The sequence below is a fragment of the Protopterus annectens genome, chromosome 4.part1, assembly GCF_019279795.1.
Source record: "Protopterus annectens isolate FY-2018-M chromosome 4.part1, PAN1.0, whole genome shotgun sequence".
NCBI lineage: Eukaryota > Metazoa > Chordata > Ceratodontiformes > Protopteridae > Protopterus > Protopterus annectens.
The window spans coordinates 740,388,942-740,411,902 of NC_056734.1; the positions used below are offsets into that span (position 1 = coordinate 740,388,942).

General features: G+C 43.6%; 1 protein-coding gene across 1 annotated transcript in view; it reads right to left on the reverse strand.

The window, feature by feature from the left end:
* LOC122801280 (arf-GAP with coiled-coil, ANK repeat and PH domain-containing protein 2-like) overlaps window positions 1–22,961 on the reverse strand; it is a 2,104,317-nt gene that overhangs the window by 1,269,638 nt on the left and 811,718 nt on the right. The window contains exon 14 of the mRNA XM_044070827.1: window positions 10,839–11,047. Within this exon, the coding sequence (XP_043926762.1) occupies window positions 10,839–11,047 (209 nt within the window). The remainder of the gene's footprint in view (window positions 1–10,838; window positions 11,048–22,961) is intronic.

The window sequence follows — 22,961 nt, forward strand, 5'->3', positions numbered from 1 at the left end:
GAACCAACTCTGAGCATATCTGAAGGTTTCTGCCCAGGTTTCTAACATAGCTGAAGAAGACTTTGTGGTTATCTTTAATGTCCTTAGCGATTTTTCTCTCAAAGTTTGCCTTGGATATTTTTATGAGAGAACGTAGTTTTCTGCTAATGTTGATCAGAGATGTCTTCCCTTCATGGGATTTCGCTCTGACGTGCAGTAGCTTCCTTCTTTTGTTATACAATTTGTTTATGGCTGAGGTCCACCAGACAGGACGCTTACATTTGGTGGAGAGGGACTTGGATTTGTTTGGGATTGCATGATCCATGCATTCTTGGAGATGTCCATAGAAAGCATTTGTGAAGGATTCAGCATTGTGGGATGTGGTATCCCACTGGCACAGTGGGCTTAAAGGATACCATCTCAGTCTTAAGAAGAGTGAAGTCTGCTTTTGAGAAGTTTTTCACTGTGGTCTTTTGTGCTGGAGGTGGAGGTGGGATATGTATATCCAGGGTGATTAGTTTGTGGTCAGATCTCACTAGTGAGGGGTATACTTCCGGAGTGGAGCATTTTGTCCCCATGTCTGAGATGATCAGGTCTAGTATATTATCTCCCCTAGTGGGAGAGGTGACTAGTTGTTCCAGTGCATATGAATTTATGAATTCCAGGAACCTTTGGGCTAGGGTATTAGGGCTAGAATAATGTACCCAATCTATGTTTGGGTAGTTGAAGACTCCCAGTATGATGGTATTTTGTGATGCATTCATATCCTCCAATGTCTTCAGGAAGGCTGAGTGGGGTTCTTGAGATTGGGAGGGTGGTCTGTAACATGCTACCAGTTGTATAGCAGTTTTGCCTATGGTTAGTTGCACCTGTATGGTCTCTGATGCTTCATGTGTTGCTACTAACCTGGAGGTGTGGGTGTCCTTTATGAATATGGACACTCCCCCTCCCTTTGTGATTCGGCCCGGGTTCTGGGACCGAAAAGCATGATACGAGGTATAGCCTGGTAGCGCTAGGGTGCTCTCAGGAGCCTTGAACCAGGTTTAGGTTAATGCACATACGTTGATGTTCTCCATGCTGAGGAGTGCATCAAGTGCCTGCATCTTGAGATTTAGACTTCTGGCGTTGAGCAGCATTACCCTTAGTTTTTTTCCATTTCTGTTTTCTAAGGAAGTGGGTTTGTCTTTTGAGCCTTGCTTAAAAAAGGCACTATGGGGGTGGCAAGAGCCTTAGTCAATATCCGGAAGCCCAGTGGTGACAGGTGTAAGCCATCCCTTGCGAAGCAGCGTGGCTTGTCCAACATATCATCCCAGGCAGACAGACATTGGATCCCCTTAGAATGACACCAGTACTTGAGCCAATTGTTAAAGCTGATCATCTTGTCTTTGTATTGTGGTATCATTCTTGGTGAGGGCAAGATGCTGCTCAGGGTCAGGGTCATACCAGCCTGGGCTACATAATCGGAGAGCTCCTCTAGGTCTCTTTTCATGTAGTCCAGGGAGGTACGTCTCAGGTCATTCACAGGCAGCACCAACAAAGGTGGTTTTGTGGTGGCACCAGCCAGGTTTAAAGTTTTGAGCTGGCTGTGAAGAATCTGATTGCTTTGTTGTCCTTTGATTTAGAAATGGTTTGCTTTGATATAGCCTTCCCTTGAGAAGCTGTAGCATAGGATACAAAGAGCTGGTCAGATTTTCTGAAAGCCTTAGTTTTGTCCAAATAGTAACAAAGCTGCCTGTGAATGTCCAAGGAATGCAGGAGTCTCTTATCTTTGTTCTGTGGATTGGGGAAGAAGGTGGGTAAGTGGATGGTTTGATTTAAAGCTACACTGGAAACCACCTTAGGCATAAAGGAAGGATTAGTTCGTAGAGAAACTCTTTCTTGATGAAAAATGAGGAAAGGTTCCACTGCCATTAGTGCCTGTAACTCTGAGACTCTTCTGGCTGAAGTTATTGCTAAGAGCAGGGCAGTCTTCCATGACAGGAACTGAAGATCTGCAGAGAAAGCTGGTTCAAAGGGAGGTAGCGTTAGTTTTTCCAGAAGAAAACTGAGGGCCCATGTTGGTGTAGGAGCTCTCCTGGGTGGTCTAATGTTTTTTGCCCCTCTGAGGAACTGCCTTAGAAGAGGATGTGAAAATAAAGGTGGATCCGTGTTGTAGTGAGCTGAAATAGCTGAAGCATGGATTTTAATTGAGGAAAAGGAAAGTCCTTTGTGCAACATCTCAGTTAAATACTGTAGAATGTGAGGCATGTGAGGCTGAAATGTGTCCTGGCCTTTAGCTTGGTTCCAGGCACAAAACCTTTTCCATTTGTCCGAATAAGCCTTCCTGGTGCTTGGCCTCCTGGCTTCCAGAATAACATCCAGAACTGCTTGTGAAAGAGGAGCTGGTTGGATGTTTAGATGATTTGCCATGCAGCCAGGTTTAAAGTTTTGAGCTGGCTGTGAAGAATCTGATTGCTTTGTTGTGTGAGCAAATGGGGGATTTGAGGCAATATCCATGGTGGGCTGTGGGCCATATTTTTCAATAGCAGATACCAGTGCTGGCGTGGCCAGTCTGGGGCTATGAGAATCAGTCGTGGTCTCTCCTTTTTGACTTTCAAAAGAACCTTTGTGAGGAGAGGCAATGGAGGGAAGGCATATACAATCAGGTTTTTCAAACTGAAAGAGAGAGCGTCCACTTTCCAAGCTTGATGGTGAAATATCCTTGTACAAAATTTTGTCAGTTGATAGTTTTGAGGACTGGCAAACAGGTCTATGTCTGGAAGACCCCATTATTGAGTTATCATTGCAAATATTTGTGGATCTAGTTTCCACTCGTGGGGATCCTTGATGTTTCTGCTGAGGTAGTCTGCCAGTGTTTTTCTGTCCTGGCAGGAATTGAGCTTTTAACTGGACTTGGTAGGCCAGAGCTGTGTTCCATAAGGTCATTGCTTGCCTGCATAGAGGGTAAGAATGTGTACCCCCTTGTTTGTTTATGTACCGCATTACTGTGGTGTTGTCCATCTTTATTGCAAGTTGTCCTGGATGTAATAGATCCTTGAAGGCTGTCAGAGCATTCTGTACAGCTAGCATCTCTTTTTGATTTATGTGCAGATTTCTTTGATCTGCAGTCCATAGGCCTTGAATGCATTGTCCTGCCATGTGTGCCCCCCAGGCGTAGTCTGAAGCGTCTGTTGCGATAGTTTGTCTGGCTGGGGGCAAGGTGAAAGGCTGACCCTTGTTGAGGTGACATGCCTGTGACCACCATAGAAATTCCTGTTGTAGGCAGGGAATGAGAGATATCATTGGGTCCAAGCTGTGGCTGTGTTGAGACCATACGCTTTTTAGGTACCACTGTAATTTCCTCATATGCAGCTTTGGAAATGATATTATTAGTATGCAAGATGCCATGAAGCCCAAACCTGCAGAATTTTTCTTGCAGTTAATTGGGTCTTTGTTGCCATTGTCTTGAAATATTGAGTCAGTTGTAGTTGCTTGTCTGGCATAAGATATGCCTTCTGGGCCGTTGTATTCAAGCTGGCACCCAGGAATGTCATTTTTTGTGAGGGTAATAGTTTTGACTTCTTTTCGTTTACTGTGTACCCCAGGCAGTTTAGTAGATGCTTTACAAAGGCCAGATGATGTAAGAGAATGTCTTTGCTTTCTGCTTGGATGAGGCAGTCGTCCAGGTATGGATATATTTGAATTCCTCTGTCTGCAGTATGCAATTACTGGTGCCAGGCATTTTGTGAAAACTCTGGGCGCAGTAGATAAGCCAAAGGGCAGTGCAGAGAATTGGTAATGGGTTGAACCTTCAATGAAACGGAGGTATCTTCTGCAACTTTGTCTGAAAGGGACATGCAGGTATGCCTCCTTGAGGTCCAATGTTACAAGCCATGCTTCCTTGCCCAACATGGGAAAGTAGCTGCTGTAGTGTTAGCATCTTGAATTTGGGTACTTGTAGTTAATTGTTTATAATTGAAAGCTCCAGAATTGGTCTCCAGGCATTGCCCTTTCTGGGCACTAGAAAGAGTCTTGAGTAAAATCCTTGGCATTGCTCTCGAGTAGGTACCAGTTGAATGGCTCTCATGTCCATGAGAGCTGTAATTTGCTTTTGTGCCTCTGCCCATTGATTTTGTGGCAGGTTTGGCATTCCTCTTTTCATTGGCAAGGTGTGAAAGTGGAATCTGTATCCTCGTAAAATTATGTCTAGGACCAATTTGTCCTTTGTGACAATGTGCCAGTTTTCTGCAAAAAGTGCGAGTTTTCCCCCCAAGGGGGCTGCCAAGAGAGTATTGCTTGGCTGGATGAGGTGCAAGTCATTGAGTTTGCCTTCTGGTGGTTTGAGACCTGTCTTCTCCTCCCTTCTGTGTTACAGAACCCCATTGGCGAGGTTTATACTGGGTTTGTGGTTGTCCTCTGCCCCTTGGGTGTCTGTATTTACCCCTCTGTGATCTGTCAGTGGCTGGAAAGGACCAATTTTTTGTTGGCCAGTTTCTGATGAAGCGAGGGGGTTGTACTTGTAGGAAATCTTTGACTGTCTGCATAGATTTTGCCTGATCTTCCATTTTCTTTAAAACTTCTTCCACTTTAACTCCAGAAAGAACATCCTGCTGTAAGGGAGCATCCAGTAGTTTTGCTTTAACATGATCAGGCAGAGTTTGTTCTTTTAACCAAGCATGCCTACATATAACAGACCCAGTGACAGCTGCTCTGCAGGAGGCCTCCAAAGAATCAAACCCACATTGTAAGGTATGTTTGCCCACCTGCTCAGTGGCGTGCAACAGATCCTGTACTTCTTTCAATTCAGATTGTTGAGGGAGAGCGGTTATTCTTTGCTTTAACTGAGAGATTAGAAATTGCTGATACTTAAGCATGTGAAATTGACAATTCAGTGCCCTCATAGCTAGTGTAGCTGAAGTGTAAACCTTCCCCCCCCACCTGTCTAGTGCTCTGGAATCCCTCTTAGAAGGTACTGTTTTTTTAGCCATAGAAGCCTTAGCCCCCTTGGGACCCTGTGAGATAGTCTCTGGGTCAGCTACAGGGCTTTTGTAAAGAAATTTGTGGGAATCAGGCATTCTATAGTATCTGTCAGGCTTAGCCGGAGCAGGAGGTAGAGAGTCTGGGTTAAAACTGGATTCTAAATAGGCATCATCCACAATGTCCAAAACTGGCGGGATGGCAAGTGGTCTGTGTTGGGGGAGTAAAAGAAACTCTCTGAGCCTTTTCTTTGAGTCAGAGTAGTCCTGATCTTCCCAGTGAAAATGTTTCCTCATAGTGTGTAAAGTTTCCCCAAAGGAGTAGTCTTCAGGAGGAGAAGCTGAGGGAATAGAGTCCTCAGCATCAGAATCTTCATAAGGAGAGAAGTAGTAGTCTTGGTCCTCAGAGGAGTCTGAAGAAATGGACATTTGCTCAGAGGATGCATAATCTTCCCCCTGTCTAGGCCTTTTGTCAGGAGGGGGCTGGGAACCCCTGATTAAAGAAATCAAATCTTCAGCCATTTTGAGCATCTGTTTCTTAGGCATGGGGCCTTGAACAGGAGACTGAAGTGCAGTCCTTTTAGATTTAGAAGGGGTCTTCGACTTAGAAAACGTTTTAATGGTGAGTGTAGTCTGTCTGAAAACGCCTTCAGAAACCGATGGCGTTTCTGTAGCAGGGTCTTTTGTAGCAAAGTCGTCGGAAGGGCCTGAAGTAAAAGGCTGCGTCGGCCTGGTACATTCCGTCAATTTCCCTAGCAGTCTCGGGTTCCAGATCTGCGGTAGTCGGGGGCTGCGTCGGAGCCTCACTGAGGATCGGAGAACCGGATCGGCCGAGGCCTCGGAATCTGGCTTCGGTCTGGGCTGTCTGTCCTTATCCCTGCGTTTTTTGTGCACGCCGGTAATCGGTTGCTCCGACGGCATGGTGTAGTTAAATTTCCTACTGAAGTAGTGTGGTGCGAAATCAAAGCGCCTTTTAATAGTACGCTTATTAAACCTAGCACAAAACTGACAAGTGACGTCGTGGTCTGGGCCTAGGCAAGGTATGCAATAAGAATGAAAATCCTTATGAGGTATTTGCTTTCCACAAGAAATACAATTATTAACTTTTTCTGACATCGGTCTGAGGCAAGAAAAGTTTCCCCAATGGGGTACTTAGCTTTATAGAAGACTTTGGTCTGAAATTTGAAAATCTCAGGAGTCAGCCGACCGGCACCTGCGAACTGCTGCTTCAGGCACCGCGCGGCAAGAAAAACTGAAGAAAATGGCGTCTGTTGCATTTATACCCCTGGCGCACTGACGTCAGGGAAGAGGCGACAGCAACCAATGCTGGACCAAGACTTTGGAATTCCGGCCAACAGCGGGACCGCCTGACGACAGGATAACCCAAGTGTGATGACTGCAGCAGGGTATCACGATGAAAATCTGGTTAGGCTTAAAATGGCCTGCAACAGCAGAGCGCCTAGTACTTACCTATGACCCTATTAAGACAATGCCTTCACCCTACACTACTAATTTGGGAAATTATGTGAATATGGGAAAGTACAGCTAAAAGCAGCTGCTTGAACTAAATTAGATCATAACTCTAATGCATAAGAAATAGGACAAAACTTGGTGTCTGTAGCAATCCTGATCATTTTCTGTCTGTAGGCTGGGAAGGGTAAGACTGCGTGGGTGCAGTTGATGATGTGCAAGGTTAGATTATGCCAGAAGGTAACGTACTGCAAGAAGTCCATACTTTCTCAGTTTTCACTTCCAAAATTATGACCATCAGCAAAGGACTTTGCATCACTAAAAAAAAAATAAAGCAGTGGCCACTACACTAATCTAAGGGGCATACTATCAATTTTCAAAATTAAATGATCATATCAGGAGGAAAGTAAGAAAAAACTTACCAACCAGATTTACTGGGATGGTGTCCTGCAATGCTGCATATGAAAAAATAAGCAACCATCACACACACAAAGACCAACTCTAAACCTCCCTGAAAACCATCAGCATAAATATAATGCCAGGCTTTGCCATCACAACAGCAACCTGAACAAGCACATCATCCTACAAGGGCAAACAAAACCTGCATCACTCCATCCCAAAGCAATGGCTGCCAAACAAACACAAACTTGCTCAATGAAGTAGCGAAGTCTGTAGGATTAACAGTTGTCAAAAACCTTCAATGACTTGGCCCTCATAAGAAAATTCAGCATGACAAACTTTAAAACCAACCTATGTATTTCTCAGTTGGAGTGGTGAGTTAATGTTCCTGATTACAGTTTCCATTACAAAAGGTTCTTAATTTTGAAAGAGATGGTAGTCAGCAGGGTGGGTAGACAATCCACTCCGTAACAGTAATAAAAATTTTTGCAATCTTATGCAAAGGCAGGTCACACAGTGGTTAGTGTTGTGGTCAAGGCAAACCAGATGCCCATAATTTTATTCAAGGCATATGGGAGTCCATACTGCCATCAATATACACAGCAAAATAGACCTTCACTTAAAGAGAGTACATCCACTGGTAATGGTACAAAAGTAGATAAAATGATGGCCTACAAGAAAATAAAGAATGAATGAAATCACATTTTAACTCAAAAATTTGTTTTACTTCACAATCAACGATGCAAGTTAAAAAATAAAGTTAAGACAGCCAGGAATGATTCAATAGCCAGTTGAAATTAAACTTGAGTAAAAGCAACAAACTTAGCATCAATGATAGTCAAACAACATCAAGAGAAAAGGTACCGAAAATGTACAAGCCCTGATGACACAGCAGGTGTACTGTTGCTTCTAACATTCACCGTCAAACGTTGAGCCTCTGCCAATATTACACAAAGCTGATCCACAGGTTTTTCGTGGCATCCTGGTTGCACTGACCAAATACAGATATGAAAAGACGGATACAAAACAAAGCAATAATTTCCAAAGTATCTATAATTACATTACAACACAAAATATCCTGCAATTTCAATTTTTTTCTTAATGGTTGCAAAATAACAGAACATACTTCTGTGTTTAAATTAAAGCAGCACTTTACATCTGCTAGAGAGAAAGGCTATACAAAGTATACAGGGCTAATATTCTGCAGGCAACCCAAGTTTGATTACTGACTCAGGTGCCAACAGGAGCTAGCTGGAAAGGATGGGTGTGAGCTCCCCCCTGCAGACTTGCCCGCTGCTAAAGGCCCACCACTTTGGCTGCACCCTACTGGAAGCACTACATGTTTACCATGAAGCACAGATCTAAACAGCCCACATGGTCATGGTGTACTCACACCTGTGAGCCAAATTCTCTGCTCTGTGTAGCAACTGCAGAGAATTGGTGAGCCACTGATGACAAGATGAGGTACCCAAGGAGAAAGTAGGCTATCCTACAGGACCAGCAAACAGGCCCAACTTATACCAGCAATTCTCACCACCAGGATACAGATGTGCCACTGGGGCTTCCCAGGCAAGAATGTGCCATAAGGAGCTTGCATAGACTGGGAATGCCAGTCCTCATCCCTGTAGACTGACTAGGTTGATTGGGTACTTGTAGTGGGGCCAAAGAATGAAGTCCTGTGGCGGGAGGGAAAAAAATGAATGCTTAATCAGGTAAAAGTAAAATGTCTCTAGGAAGCTGTATTTACAGTAAATCCTTCAATTGAGTAAAAGGACTGTAATTTGTAGTACAGATGAAAGCTCATCTTTCCACAAATGGACCATCTCTATGATTTCCACAGTTTTTTTTACTTCGCACTTCTTAGCTTCATACCAATTCCTCGTGAATACAGGTTATTCATTACCTCTAACGGGAAGAGCCTTTGTGCAAAAAAGGGTTTACCTTCTTTTACTCAGTGCATTACCATCTGTAAAGCAGTCACAGTCTTCTACAATAGATGTATATACTTTATACGCACGCTTGCACGTGTGTATATACATATATTTCATGTACATACATATTTTTATATATATATATATATATATATATATATATATATATACACACACACATACACACAGATATACACACACATGCGTGTGTACTTTTCCACATGTATGTAGTTTTATACATACATATATATATATATATATATATATATATATATATATATATATATATATTACACACACACACCACACATATTACTCGTATCCTACCTATTACCTTAATAAACTAATTTCAAACTTCCTTTCACTATCACCATCAAAAACTCCTCTCTTCCCTCAATTTGTCATCATCCCGACCTTTCTTCCTCACTTTACCTCTCTCCTCTTAACAGAACTGAACAGAAATTGATTACAGAATAAGTTTGCTTATCTTAGTTTTTTCTTTTATTGCCAACTGTAATTACGACTATTTAACTAATTTTCTACGACTCTACTATCAACTCAGTCATGTTCACAAATAGTTATCACCGGACTAGTCTTTCCCTATATACCGAACACCTACTTCAGCCAAATCTATCTAATTATTACCTACTGTACAAGTACCTTAAATTATATCTGTCATGTCTCTTACCCATTGTATAAATAACACATTATGCCTGTGTTTTTTTTATGTATAGTTACTATGTGGGGCTTTTCTCCCTTAGCTTCTGCTGAAAATGGGTTCGGCCCAATCTGACTTTCTCGGTAAATGTAAAATAAATAAATAAAATATATACATGCATACACACATCATAAGCAAACACACAAAGGCACATATGGGACTACTGCACTTTATTAAACAAAATAAACTTGCAAGTCGCAATTATTTGGGACTATTGTCTTGTTGTTGTGTAAACCTGTAGGTTACATATATTGTAAGATGGTTGGGGGGTGAAGTCTAGGTTTGCCACACGCACGGTATTTTTCCAGACTATCACAAAATAAGAACGATTCTCCAGTAGTCCGGAAAACACTATACAAACTCCTGTATTCTGTTGAGAACCATGGACAGAATGTCGGAGTTTGTTAAAAAGCAAACTGTCTTTTTTTTGTAACAAAAAGCATCGCTAGTGCAGTGGAGTAAGAGATGCTCTAAAACTGCAACAAAAGAGTAACGCAAATAGATTAGGTGCATAAAAATGGATGAAAAGGGACATTCTGTCCTAATAATGTACAGGTTTACGTCATAAAATGGGCATGGGTGTGGGTGGAGATAGGTTAGGTCTGGGAGGAGTTATGGGTAGTGCAGGGTGTGTGACTTTAGTCTAGTTTTCTGCATTGCAGGAGGTGGCAATCCTAGCGAAGTCCCTTCCACTAAATTTGCCCAAAGGTTTCAGAAATACTTAAACAAGGCAGCCTGTACCTATTGACACTTTCCACATTTTCTGACCATGTGGTATCTGTATACATGTAGAGAGAGAGAGAGATGCACACAAACACAAAGTCCTTTATCTTATGTTGACAAGACAAGTGTTATATATGAATACTCTCATTTCTGCACAACCAAGTTTTATGCCCACTCCAATTCATTATCCCCATCTCCTGTGCTCCCAAGTTCATTAGCTCAGTCTTTCCAATAGACTGATCTTAGCCTTACTCCATCTACAGAACATATCGTACCCCAAGCCCCCCTCCCCTGTGAGACCATTTATCTTACAATTTGTTCTTCGGAGTTCTTACTATAATACTGAAGTGTTTTTCCACACTGTATCTAGACTGTATACCTGTATGTTACAGGTTATGGACAAAATGTCCTCTTATTTGTGCCAAGTTTCTATTTCTCACCATCACCTTTTTGCAACACCTTGAAAAAAGTTATGATCTAGTGCTGATTTCTGAAGCCATCATTTTATGAAGCATTTATCAATCTTGTTAATATCTTTGCTAGAGACTGTGCAAGCTAGAAAAAAGAGCACACAAATAAAATGATGCAGCAAAATAATACAGACCGTCTATAATGCAAGCTATTCCTTAACAAATCAAGAAGCTGCGTATGTGATCATTATACCTGTGAATTCCAGAGCACTCAATACAAAGAGCAATTCCCAGGTTAATGCTTGCCCAGCGGGGGTCTGTTAGTCCACAGTCACAACAGCTGGAATTGCCTGCGATACTTTGGATCTGTTGTAGTAGATTTTCTCCTTTAGACAACTTTTCTTTTGATTCCCCACCAGAATCCAAAATAGCAGCTGAACCAGATGACCTTCTCTCTAATTTCTAAAAAAAAAAAAAAAAATAAATTAACAGGTGAAACTCAATATTTGCTGATGGGAAGCATATGCATTAAGACATGCAAGTCATGCTGAATAAACTGCAGCACAGCCAACTTTAAGTACCAGCGGAACCCTGCAGTAGCTGAGGACCCCCTACCCACAGCAAGTCACCTTACTTTGATATTCTGTAACATATCTGTCAAACCAACAAACGCTAGTAGAGCAATCTTGTATACTCCATAATCTACATAACTCTTCATATTTATATATCCTTTAAAATTCAAAGGTATCCTTGGTTATAGTAACATTGTTTTGTCAAGTAAAAGGCTTCACAATTCCTTTAAATATCTTACTACTGACATAGTGCCTCTGTCTTAACTCCTGCTGGTGGACATTCTCCCTATTAAATCTAATATATCCAGCTTTAGGTACTTGCAATACCCATGGCAGTAGTGTGGGGGGGGGGGGGCTTAACCATCCCTGACTGTGTGGGAGCACCACAAAAGCTGCTGATGGCTGAAGAAAAATGCATTAGTTTTGTGATTACACTCTAACCTTAACAGGGCTGTGCTATGACCCTGTTAGAATAAAGTTAATGAGCAAAGATCAAGGGTGGTGCAGCAGTTAAACATTATCGCCTCACAGCAATAGGCTCTCCAGTTCGATTCTTGGCTGGGCTGCCTCCTGTGTGCAGTCTCTGCATGTCCTCCTCCCTGCATTCGCATGAGTTGCCTCCGGGTGCTCCTGTTTCCTCCCATATTCCAAAGACATGCATCTGGAGTGTTTCTTCCTGTGCCCCTGCTGAAAATAGGCTCTCAGTCAGATTTTCCCGGTCAATAAATGTTAATTAAATTAATTAATTAAATGAAAACCACCAGCCCAGGGTGACTGACCTCAGTGCATACTACGGATTATAAGAAAAGCTGATGCTTCTGGTCCTTCAGGAATAGTTGCCTCTTTCAGGGAGTTTTATAAAAACTGGTAGAAAGAATTGTATAAGAACTTCACATAAGGATAGATGTCCTTTTCTCTGTTGCAGTATTCTTTACATGAGGGAGCTACCTGCCCACGTGACCTGATGTTGGTCAGTATACCAAAGTCTTTTAGTGCTGTAAGGTGTGCACAGTATGTGCCTTGTAGGCAGCTATCACACATAGGCCATAAAGGTGACATGTGCGAGCATCATCCTCAAAACTGAAGCCCTAGGAGAAAGTCTCCAAGGAATGGAGAGTCGATGCATCCAAGAATCATAAGAAGTGGGGAAGGGGGGTGGAGCAGAATTCTACAGCAGAGAAGAGGAGGACATCGTTGTGATAAGTTCTTACACAACTATTCTATGTCCTTCTCTTCATCTGTTGCAGTATTCTTTACATGAGTGAGAGTACCAAAGCTCATGCAAAGAGTGACGTGGAGTTGTTCATCAATGAATGTGACTATTTGAGGTCCATGTTTTTGGACAGGGGTTACCCTACTGATATGATAGATGAGATATTTCATGTTGTTGCTGAAGGAAGACAAGGTAGATTTGCACCTATATTGGGTAAGGAATTTAAAGTGTTCAACACTATGACCACTAATAATACCCCCAACAACGGTGACTTCTCAGGCTTTATTACAACATATGATGGACAGGCTGGTAGGGTGAGAAAGATTTTTGATAGAGAATGGAACAACTTTGCAAAGGTGTCCGATTTGAGATATATTTTTGACAAGGATATAAAATACATCTACAAAAGGGGTTGTAACATTAAAGGTCTACTCGAAAAAGCCAGCAAGACTAAGCGCTTGGACCAGAATAGAAAGAAGAAACATGGACTTTTTAGATGTGGGGCCTGTTCTTATTGTAAGAATTTGATTACTGGTTGTACTTGTTTCCTGGTAGCTCGTAATAGGACATTAACTCTAGGTTCCTTTGCCAATTGCAACACCAATGGTATTATTTACATCGCCTTATGTGGGAGATGTGAAGCTTTCTATGTTGGCAAAAGTGAGAGAAAAATCAAACAGAGAATATACGAGCACCTTTATGACATCAGGACTAAACGTGACACTAATTCATTGTACAAGCACACTCTTACTTGTGATGGAGCATTCTTCAATTTTTTTGAATTAGAGGTGGTCCCTTTAGATCCTAGGGGTGGTTGTTGGGAGACCTTGGTTGCTTACAGGGAATTATATTGGCAAATTGTTTTAGAGTCTAATAAATTCCCAGGCTTAAATGACATGATTAGTTTGGCTCCTGTTTTGAAAATGAGATCTGCTAAACTTTAAATTATAATGTGTAACTTTAAGCATATTTCACTACTTGCTGCTATTATTGTTTTTAAGCTTTTTAATTCTTAAATTTTGGAAAAATATCATTTTCCTCCACTAGAGGGCATTAAAAGACCATAGATAATACAATATGAAGTGCATATAATGTTTATACATTTTTTATTTGTTTTAACATCCATTGTATTTATGTTTGAATATGGACTTTTAGTCTATTAATTTATATGTTAAAAAATCACACTTAACATTATATTGTTTTATTAGGTCTCATAACGTTTTGTCATTTTTTAGTAGATTTTATGTGCTCTGTAGCTATTTATTAATTCATGATATAGTGACTGCTATTGGTGCATTTGAACTTTAATTGGACTATTTAATTGCTTTGTAGATGACTGTTCATTATTCTGATGAAGTTTTTGATTAAGTGAAGCCTACTGTGTGTACGTCTGGTTCATTCCTAATAAATCGTGTGTTTTGGATTACTGCTTTGAGCTGGTTATTGCTCACTACAACTTTTGAGTACAGGAAAACTTTTAGCCCTAATTTCGCACTACCGCTGGGTTTTGGTGCATGTTTTTGCATTATTAGTGACGTGGAGTTAGCAGATTAATTTTTCAGGAAGTCATGAAGGATGGCCCTGGCAAACACAGCCCTGCATCTGGAGAAGGAATCCAGTTTGTAATGTTTGGTAAAGAGGTCCACGTAGCCACCTCTAGGTTAGAATTGGTGTCTAGCTCTGAGAAAAGCACCAGAGGAAGCCACTGCTCTGGTGAAGTAAGCTTTCAGTGAGTAGGGAGGGAGTTTCCTACATTAGATAGCAGAAAGTAATGGCTTTGAAAATCCAATTATAAATGGTTTGCTGGGATACAAGTAGTCCCAGAGCCCTGGGGTAGAATGAGACAAACAGGTGGTGCGATTTCCTAATAGGTTTAGTTTTGTGAAGGTAAAAATCTGAGTTGTCTGTGCACATCAAGTCTGTGCAAAATCTTCTCATTAGTGTTTTGGGGAGAACAGAAAAGGGTTGGAAGGTGAATGGCCTGGTTTAAGGACAACTCATTAACCACTTTGGGCATAAAGGTTGGGTTGGTGTAAAGGGAGATCTTGTTTCTGTGGAAGATCAAAAGGAGGGGGGGACCATCAGGGCCTGATGCAGAGACCCTTCTGGCAGAAATTTAGGCTACAAGTAAGAATTTTCCAGATGCAGTGTTTTAAGGAGCCAGAGGAAGCTGTCTTGAAAGGTGCAAGGGTCAGCTTCTCTAGCACAAAGATGTCGCACAGGCCTCCTGGGAGGTCTAAAGTGGAGGACGCCTTTGAGGAACTGTTTGACCTCAAATGTAGAAGTTAACAGGGGAGGGGTGGGGGCAGACGTGCTGAAATGGCTGACAGATGTGCTTCTACAGATGAATAAGCATGGTCAGAATTGAGCAACTCACACAGGTCTAATAGAACCTGAGGGAGATCCACCGTTACTGGGTCCAGGTCATGAGAAAGACGCCACATTGAAAAGGTTTTCCATTTGGATAGGTAAGATTTCCTGGTACTGGGTTTCCTGGCCTCCTGCAGCACCTGAAGTACGTCCTCTGAGAACAGATGTCTAAAAGACATCAGTGGTCCATCACTCAGAGTCAGTTGTAGAGTTGCCAAAGTGGGTGGATGAGGGAGCCCTTGTGTTGTGCAAGTTCATTCTGTGAGGTAACTTTTGAAGATGGTCCTTGGCTAGGTGTAGGGGAATGAGGAGCCAGTGCTGTCTTGGCCAATAAGGGAGTAATCAGCAAGATTTCTTGTTTGTCCTGTTGAATCTTCAGCAGGGCTTTTGGAATGAGCAGAAGGGGAGGGAATGCATACAGAAATTTCTCCCTCTAGGATATTGATAGTGTGTCCACTTGCCACGCGAGGGGGTGAGGTGCCCCGGCACAAAATCTTGGAAGTTGTCTGTTCAGAAGAGAGGCAAACAAGTCTGAGGAATACCCCACTTGTGGACTATATCCAGAAACGTACCTCCTGTGAAGCATCCATTCATGTCTCTGTGTTGTGGATCTGCTCAAGGTTTGTTTGAAAGGGATGTAGACTGCCTACAGAGGAATCTGAAGTCAGAGGGCTAGCTCCCAAACCTGTAAAGCTAATCTGCACAGGTGGAAGGATTTGGTCCCCGTGCTTGTTCACATACCAGAGAGCAGTCATGTTTGTCTGTGCAGATTCTCAACTGCTGTGGGTTGAGAAGGGACAGAAAGAACTGAAGAGCTAGAATCAATGCCTTCATCATCTCTTTTATATTTATGTGGCCCGTTTTATGAGAGGGAGATCATTGCCCTTGTACAGTATGGTGACCCAACGCCTGTATCTGAAACATCTGTGTACAGGTCTTGAGTTGGGGGCAAAGGGTGGATAGGAAGTCCCGGGCTGAGGGACATTTGTTGGATCCACTATAGAAGATTCTTCTTTAAGCAACGTACGAGGAGGAATTGAAATTCCAGAGGGTGGGCATGTTGTGTTCACATCGACTTCAAGGAGGCACTGAAACTTCTTCACATGAATCCTTGTCAGAGGCAGCATAGGTATGGTGGAAGCCATCGGTCCAACATTACTGAGAGATTGTCTTGCTGACAAAAGGTGCAGGGGAAGGATGTCTGAAAAGGTCTGGCAGAGTTCCTGTGCCTTTTGAGGTGGAAGGGACACTATCATTCTGTCTGGATTCTGCACCGCAGAAAGACATGGTCTTGGGATGGGATGAGGGCAGATTCTGACGTTGACTGTGAATACTAGCTGTTGAAGGATGACAATGGCGGAGTGGCAACTCCTCTGCAGTTCCTCTGGGGTGTTTGCCTGGAGCAGGAGGTTGTCCAGGTAGGGAAATATTTGAATGCCTTGGAGTCTTGTAGAATGCGAGTACTGGGACTAAGCATTTTGTGAAAACTCTTGGGGTTGTAGAAAGATCAAAAGGCAAGGCTGAGAAAGTACAGTTGTGTACACTTACCATAAATGTAGATATTAGAGTGTATTCATTGTTGCAGTCATCACCTGTGGGTTATTGCTGCTGTGGTAGCTCTTGGCCGGCCTGAATACCAGAGTCAATGTTTTTGTGTGCTGGCGGCTGTCGCCTATAGACTGATGTCAGGTCGTCAGTACTACAAAGCAAGGCAGCTGACGTCATTACATCAGTCTTTCTTGCCCTAACCCGTCAGAAGCACAAGGGAAAAGACAGAAGTGGTCCTGGGGGCTAAATGCCACCCTAGGAAGCATGCGTTTCCCTAGGGGAAGATGTGAAAAGGGGGACGGAGGAAGGGAAACCAAGACTGCAACACTGAATACACTAACATCTACATTTATGGTTAAGTGTACACAACAGTACTATGTTCTTTGTGTTTCACTGTTGCAGTCATCACCTGTGGGAGGATTCCCAAAGCTGAGGTAAAGGGTGGAAGGAAAGATAGAGTCCTAGGTATGGGTCAGGAGCCCCTGCAGAATTGCAGAGGCAAACCCTGCCCTAGACTTCGAAAAGAGAGGTAGGTGGTAATGCTTTGTAAAGGTACAGACAGAGGTCCAGGTGGCCGCTTCCAGTATTTCCCTGGTAGGAACTCCTCTGAGGAAGGCAGTGGAAGTGGAGGGTGCCCTATTGGAGTGGGTACGGATTGACCTAGGGATGGGTTTCCCACGTAGTCTGTAGCAAAAATGGATACAGTGTGAAATCCATTTGGAAATGGTTTGGAGATGCGCTTCCCCTCTGCCCTTGAGGCAAAGCTTACAAGAAGCTCGCCAGTTTTTCTGAATGGCTTAGTGCAGTCCAGATAGTATCCGAGTTGTCTGTGCACGTCTAGTGAGTGCAGAATTATTTCCCCCTTGTTTTGATAGTTGGGAAACAAAGTGGGAAGGTGTACGGCCTGGTTAAGGGTCACACATCAGATACCACCTTGGGTATAAAGGAGGGATTAATCCTCGGAGACTTTGTCTGCATGGAAAATTATGAAGGGCTCGACAGCCATAAGAGCTTGAAGTTGTGAGACCCTTCTGGCTGTGGTGATAGCTAGTAGGAAGGCAGTCTTCCAGGAGAGGTATTTCAATTCTGTTCAAGCAGCAGGTTCAAAAGGAGGTAAGGTTAGTTTCTCCAACACATAATTCAGGTCCCAGGGTGGAGTAGGAGGGTCTTCTGGGAGGCCTGATATTAGAAGCCCCTCTGAGGTATTGCTTAACCAAAGGATGAGAGAAAAGGGGTGGGTCTGAATTATAATGGGCAGAGATGGCCAAAGCATGGATTTTAATAGAGAAGGAGAAACCAATATTGAGCAACTCTTAAGTAATCCAGGATGAGAAGGATGAAAGGTTGGGAGGTACTGCCCCCTTTTGATTGTTTCCAGGAGCAGAATCTTTTCCATTTTCCTGCATAATATTTTATTGTGCTGTGGCCTCTGTGCTGATGTCCAGGACCTGTCTGCTTAACAGTGAATTCTTGTTAGTTTTTAGTGTACGAGTCATGCTGAAAGTTTGAGAGTCTGTAGGACTGGGTGCAGTACCTTACCCCTCTCCTGGGACAAGAGGTCTGACCTTAGGGGAAGCAGCTTGGGGGGGGGGGCTGTAAGGTCAGACTGCATAGTAAGGGGTACCAATGCTGTCTGGGCCATTCTGGAGTGATGAGGATGGCCTTTAGTCTCTTCTCTTATTCTGATCAGAACCTTGAGAAGAAGGGGCAGAGGAGGGTATGCGTACACAAAGAGGGAGCTCCAGGAGAAGGTCAAGGCATCCACCTTCCATGCTAGGAGGTGAAAACTACAGTTGTGTACACTTAACATAAATGTAGATGTTAGAGTATATTCACTGTTGCAGTCATCACACTTGGGTTATCTGCCTGCAGGTAGCCTTCAGTCAGCCCGAATACCAGACACTTAGTATTTCTGTGTCGGTTGCTGTCGCTCCAGGAATGACGTCAGGTCATTAGGGGTATAAGAACAGGCAGCGGACTGTATTACATCAGTTTTTCCTGCCCCAAATGTCAGGAGCCCCCCAAATAGGGAGCTAAATTATGGTGGGGGGAAAACAGCACCAGTAAAAAGTAAATACCAATACCTCAGAAGGGGGTGAGTAATATGCATAAAGAGGGGAGAGAGAAAGACAGAAAACCAGGGGACTGGAGGGAAACTAGGACTGCAACAGTGAATACACTAACATCTACATTTATGGTAAGTGTACACAACTGTACTATGTTCTTCATGTTTCACTGTTGAAGTCATCACACTTGGGTGGATTCCCACAGCTGAAGAAGGGTGGAGGCAGTCAAGAAGAGTTAGGGCTGGCTAGTATGCCTTGAAATGCTGTAGCAAAACCTGCCCTGAATTTGGAAAAAAATAGGCAGGTGGTAATGCTTGGTGAAGGCATGTATAGAACTCCAGGTAGCAGCTTCCAGGACGTCCCTGGTAGGGACTCCCCTGATTAATGCTGCACGGGTAGATGTTACCCTAGTGGAATGAGTTCTGACCCCCTGAGGGATTGGTTTCCCATGGTGCTTGTAGCAGAAATGGATGCAGTGTGCTACCCATTTGGAAATAGTTTAGAAATGGCCTTGCCCTCTGCCCCTGTTGCAAAGCTAACAGTTGGTCAAATTTTCTGAAAGGCTTAGTCCTATCAAGGTAGAATCTGAGCTGTCTGTGCATGTCGAAGGAGTGCAGGATCCTTTCCCCTTTATTCTGAGGGTTAGGGAAGAAGGCTGGCAAATGGATGGATTGGTTGAGATTCACACTGGACACCACCTTAGGCATAAAGGAAGGGTAGTCCTGAGGGAAACCCGGTCAGCATGGAAAACAATGAAGGGTTCCACAGCCATCACTGCTTGCAGCTCAGATAATCTTCTAGCTGAAGTAATGGCTAGAAGCAAGGCTGTTTTCCAAGACAGAAATTTTAACTCCGCTGACGCAGCAACTTCAAAAGGGGGGGGGGGGTTATGAGCTTTTCCAATACAAAGTTAAGGTCCCAAGCAGGATTGGGTGCTCTCCTTGGTGGCCTTAAGTTGTTTGCCCCTCAGGAACTGTTTGATCAGAGGGTGCGAGAAGAGAGGTGGTTCAGTGTTGTAATGAGCAGAAATGGCTGAAGCATGTATCTTAATGGAGGAGGAGGACAGGGTTTTGTGGAGTAGCTCTGCTAAGTAATCCAGAATAAGAGGCAGGGAGGGCAGAGTTGTGTCCTCTCCTCTGGATCGAATCCATGAGTAGAACCTTTTCCACTTAGCATAGGATTTTCTTGTACTGGGTCTTCTGGCTTCAAGAATCACTTCCAGCACCTGCTTGCTTAGGGTGATTGGGGGATAAATTCAAGGGATAAGCCAGGCTGCAAGATTTAGGGTTTACAGTTGTGGATGCAAAATCTGCCCCCCCACCCCCTTGCTGAGACAGTAGGGTTGGGGACTGGTGTAGGTGCCAGGATGGCACTGGTCTCAGGCTGTGCAGGAGTGGGTACCAGTGCTGGCGTGGCCAGTCCGGGGCAATCAGAATTGTCATTGGCCTGTCTTGTTTTATCTTGAGTAATAGTCTTGAGAAAAGTGGCAGAGGGGGAAAGGCATAGATTGAGAGCTTTTCCCACTGAAAATATAGGGCCATCGACTTTCCAGGCCCTGCTGTGATGATTCCTGGTGCAGAATTTGCTGAGCTGATGGTTGTAGAGGGAGGCAAAGACATCCACCTCTGAGGTCCCCCATTTCTGAATCAGAAGGTTTGAAGGTGCTGGGCTCCAATTGCCACTCGTGTGGGTCTAGGAGATTTCTGCTTAAGTCGTCTGCCAGTGAATTTTGTTTGCCTGGCAGGAATTGAGCTTGTAGATGGACTTGAATGTCGAAGGCCATGTTCCACAGTAACCTGCATAGTGGGCCAGCAGTGGATTCCCCCTTGCTTATTGATGTACCACATAACTGTGGTGTTGTCTGTTTTTATTAGCAGTTGTCCTGGAAAGAGTAGGGATCTGAAAGCTGTCAGGGCATTCTGTACAGCTAGCATCTCTTTTTGGTTGATGTGCAGATGAATCTGGTTTGACTCCAGTGGCCTTGGAATACATTTGCCGTCCACGTGAGCCACCCAGGCATAGTCTGATGTGTCTGTGGTTAGGGTTTGGACTGTGTGGGGTTGAGTAAAAGGTAGTCCCTTGTCATGGTTGCATGCTTCTGCCCACCAAAGGAACTCTGTCCTTAGACAAGGGATGACAGGAATGACTGTTTCCAGGTTTTGAGAATGTTGGCACCAAAGACTTAAGTACCATTGCAGTTTCCTCACATGCAGTCTTCCAGATGGAATTAGCAGTATGCATGAGGCCATGAACCCTAGGGCTTGCAGTATTTTTCTTGCGGATAGCTGGGTTCTGGTGGCCTTTTGAAGTAGTCTGTCAGATAGACTTGTTTTTCTAAAGTGAGGAATGCCATCTGGGAAGTTGTGTCCAAGCTTGCTCCCAGGAATACAATATTTTGACTGGGTACAGTTTTGCTTTCTTTTCGTTGATGGTGCAGCCAAAAAAGTGAGAAGGTTTTTTACAAATGTTAGGTGCTGGAGGAGCAATTCCTGACTGTTCTCCTGAATCAGGCAGTCATGCAAGTACAGATAAATCTGGATATTTCTCTGCCTGCAGTATGCAATGGCTGGAACCAAGCATTTTGTGAATACTGTGGGCGCAGTAGATAAGCCAAAGGGAAGTGCAGAGAACGGATAATGCATAGATCCTGCCCTGAAACAGACACTTCCTGCATGATTCCCTTATGGGGATGTACAGATAGGCTTCTTTTTAAGTCTAGGGTGACTAAAGTACAGTTTTGTACCTACCATAAATGTAGATGTCCGATAGATATGCAACTGCAGTCCTGACATATGGGTTGTCCTGCCTCAGGCAGCCCTTCGGTCGGCCAGATTCCAAAGTCTGGGTCTGGCGTCGGCCGATGTCGCCTCCTCCCCGACGTCAGAGTGGCTGGAGTATAAAGGCATCAGCCGACGCCATCTTCTTCAGTGTTTCTTACCCCAGATGCCAGGTGCCCTCCAAGGAAGGCTAAATTTTGTGAATGGATAAACAGATAAAACCAAACATGCACAACAGTAATAAACAGATACACCATAACATATATCCCCAGCTGATAGGTTAGGGGAGAAAGGACCCAAAAGGGAGAAAACAGAGGGGTAGGAGGGAGGAAAACTGACTGCAGTTGCATATCTATCGGACATCTACATTTATGGTAGGTACAAAACTGTACTATGTCCTTCAAGAATGCAACTGCAGTCCTGACATATGGGTTGAATACCATAGGCAAGCTGGGGGTGGTAGGACTAAGCAAGAGATGGTGTAGCTAGAAGGCCCTGCAGGACTGCCGAAGCAAAGCCTGCTCGGGATCTGGAGTATAATGGCAGGTTGTAGTGTTTGGTAAATGTATGCACGGAGCTCCATGTAGCAGCCTCTAGAACGTCTTTTGTAGCCACTCCTCATAGAAAAGCTGTGGATGTGGCCATAGCTCTGGTGGAGTGTGGTCTAATATTGGCTGGCACACTTTTTCCATGAAAAGAATAATAGAATCTGATGCAGTGTCCAATCCATTTTGAGATAGTTTGTTTGGTGACTGCTTTTCCTTGTACTCCAGCAGCATAGGCTACAAACAGTTGGTCAGACTTTCTGGTGGACTTTGTTCTGTCCAAGTAGTAGCGTAGTTGTCTGTGAATGTCTAAAGTATGCAGCAGCTTTTCCCCTTTATTTTGAGGGTTAGGAAAGAAAGTAGGCAGGTGAATTGCTTGGTTTAGAGACACTCTGGATATCACCTTAGGCATGAATGAAGGATTGGTCCTAAGGGAAACTCTGTCCTGATGAAAGATGAGAAAAGGAGGAACTGCCATGAGGGCCTGTATCTCAGAGACTCTTCTTGCTGAAGTGACTGCCAACAGGAAAACCATTTTCCAAGAGAGAAATTGCATTTCTGAAGTTGCTGCTGGTTCAAAAGGAGGAAGAGTTAATTTTTCCAAGACATAATTGAGGTCCCATGCAGGAATTGGTAGCTTCCTTGGAGGTTTGATATTCTTTATGCCTCTTAGAAGCTGTCTTAGCAAAGGATGCGAGAACACAGGTGGATCACAGTTGTAATGTGCTGAGATAGCTGAAGCGTGGATTTTGATGGAAGAGTATGAGAGGCCACTGTGAAACATTTCTGTCAAGTATTCCAATATCTGAGGTATGTTCACCAATGATGCATCCTGGCCCTTGTTGACATTCCAGATGGTGAATCTCTTCCATTTGGCCGAATAGGTTTTTCTGGTGGAAGGTCTGTGAGCTTCCAGCAAAATTTCCTGAACTTTTTCAGAGTGTGAGTCATGGGTCTGAGTCATGGAACTCTCCAAGCTATTAGCTTTAGGGTTTGCAGGTTCTGATGAACAGTCTTGTAACTGTGTTGAGTCAGGAGCAGAGGCCATTGAGGCAAGGGCCATGGTTTGGAGTGAGTTATGCTCAATAGTAATGGATACCAGTGTTGCCTTGGCCAGTCTGGAGCTATCAAGATTCCTTTTGGCTGTTCTGCCTTGATCTTCAGTAACACCTTGGTGAGCAAAGGTAGAGGAGGGAATGCATAAATTGTTAGAGCATTCCAGCTGAAGGAAAGAGCATCCGTTCTCCAAGCTAGAGGATGGTGTATCCTTGTGCAGAACCTTTCC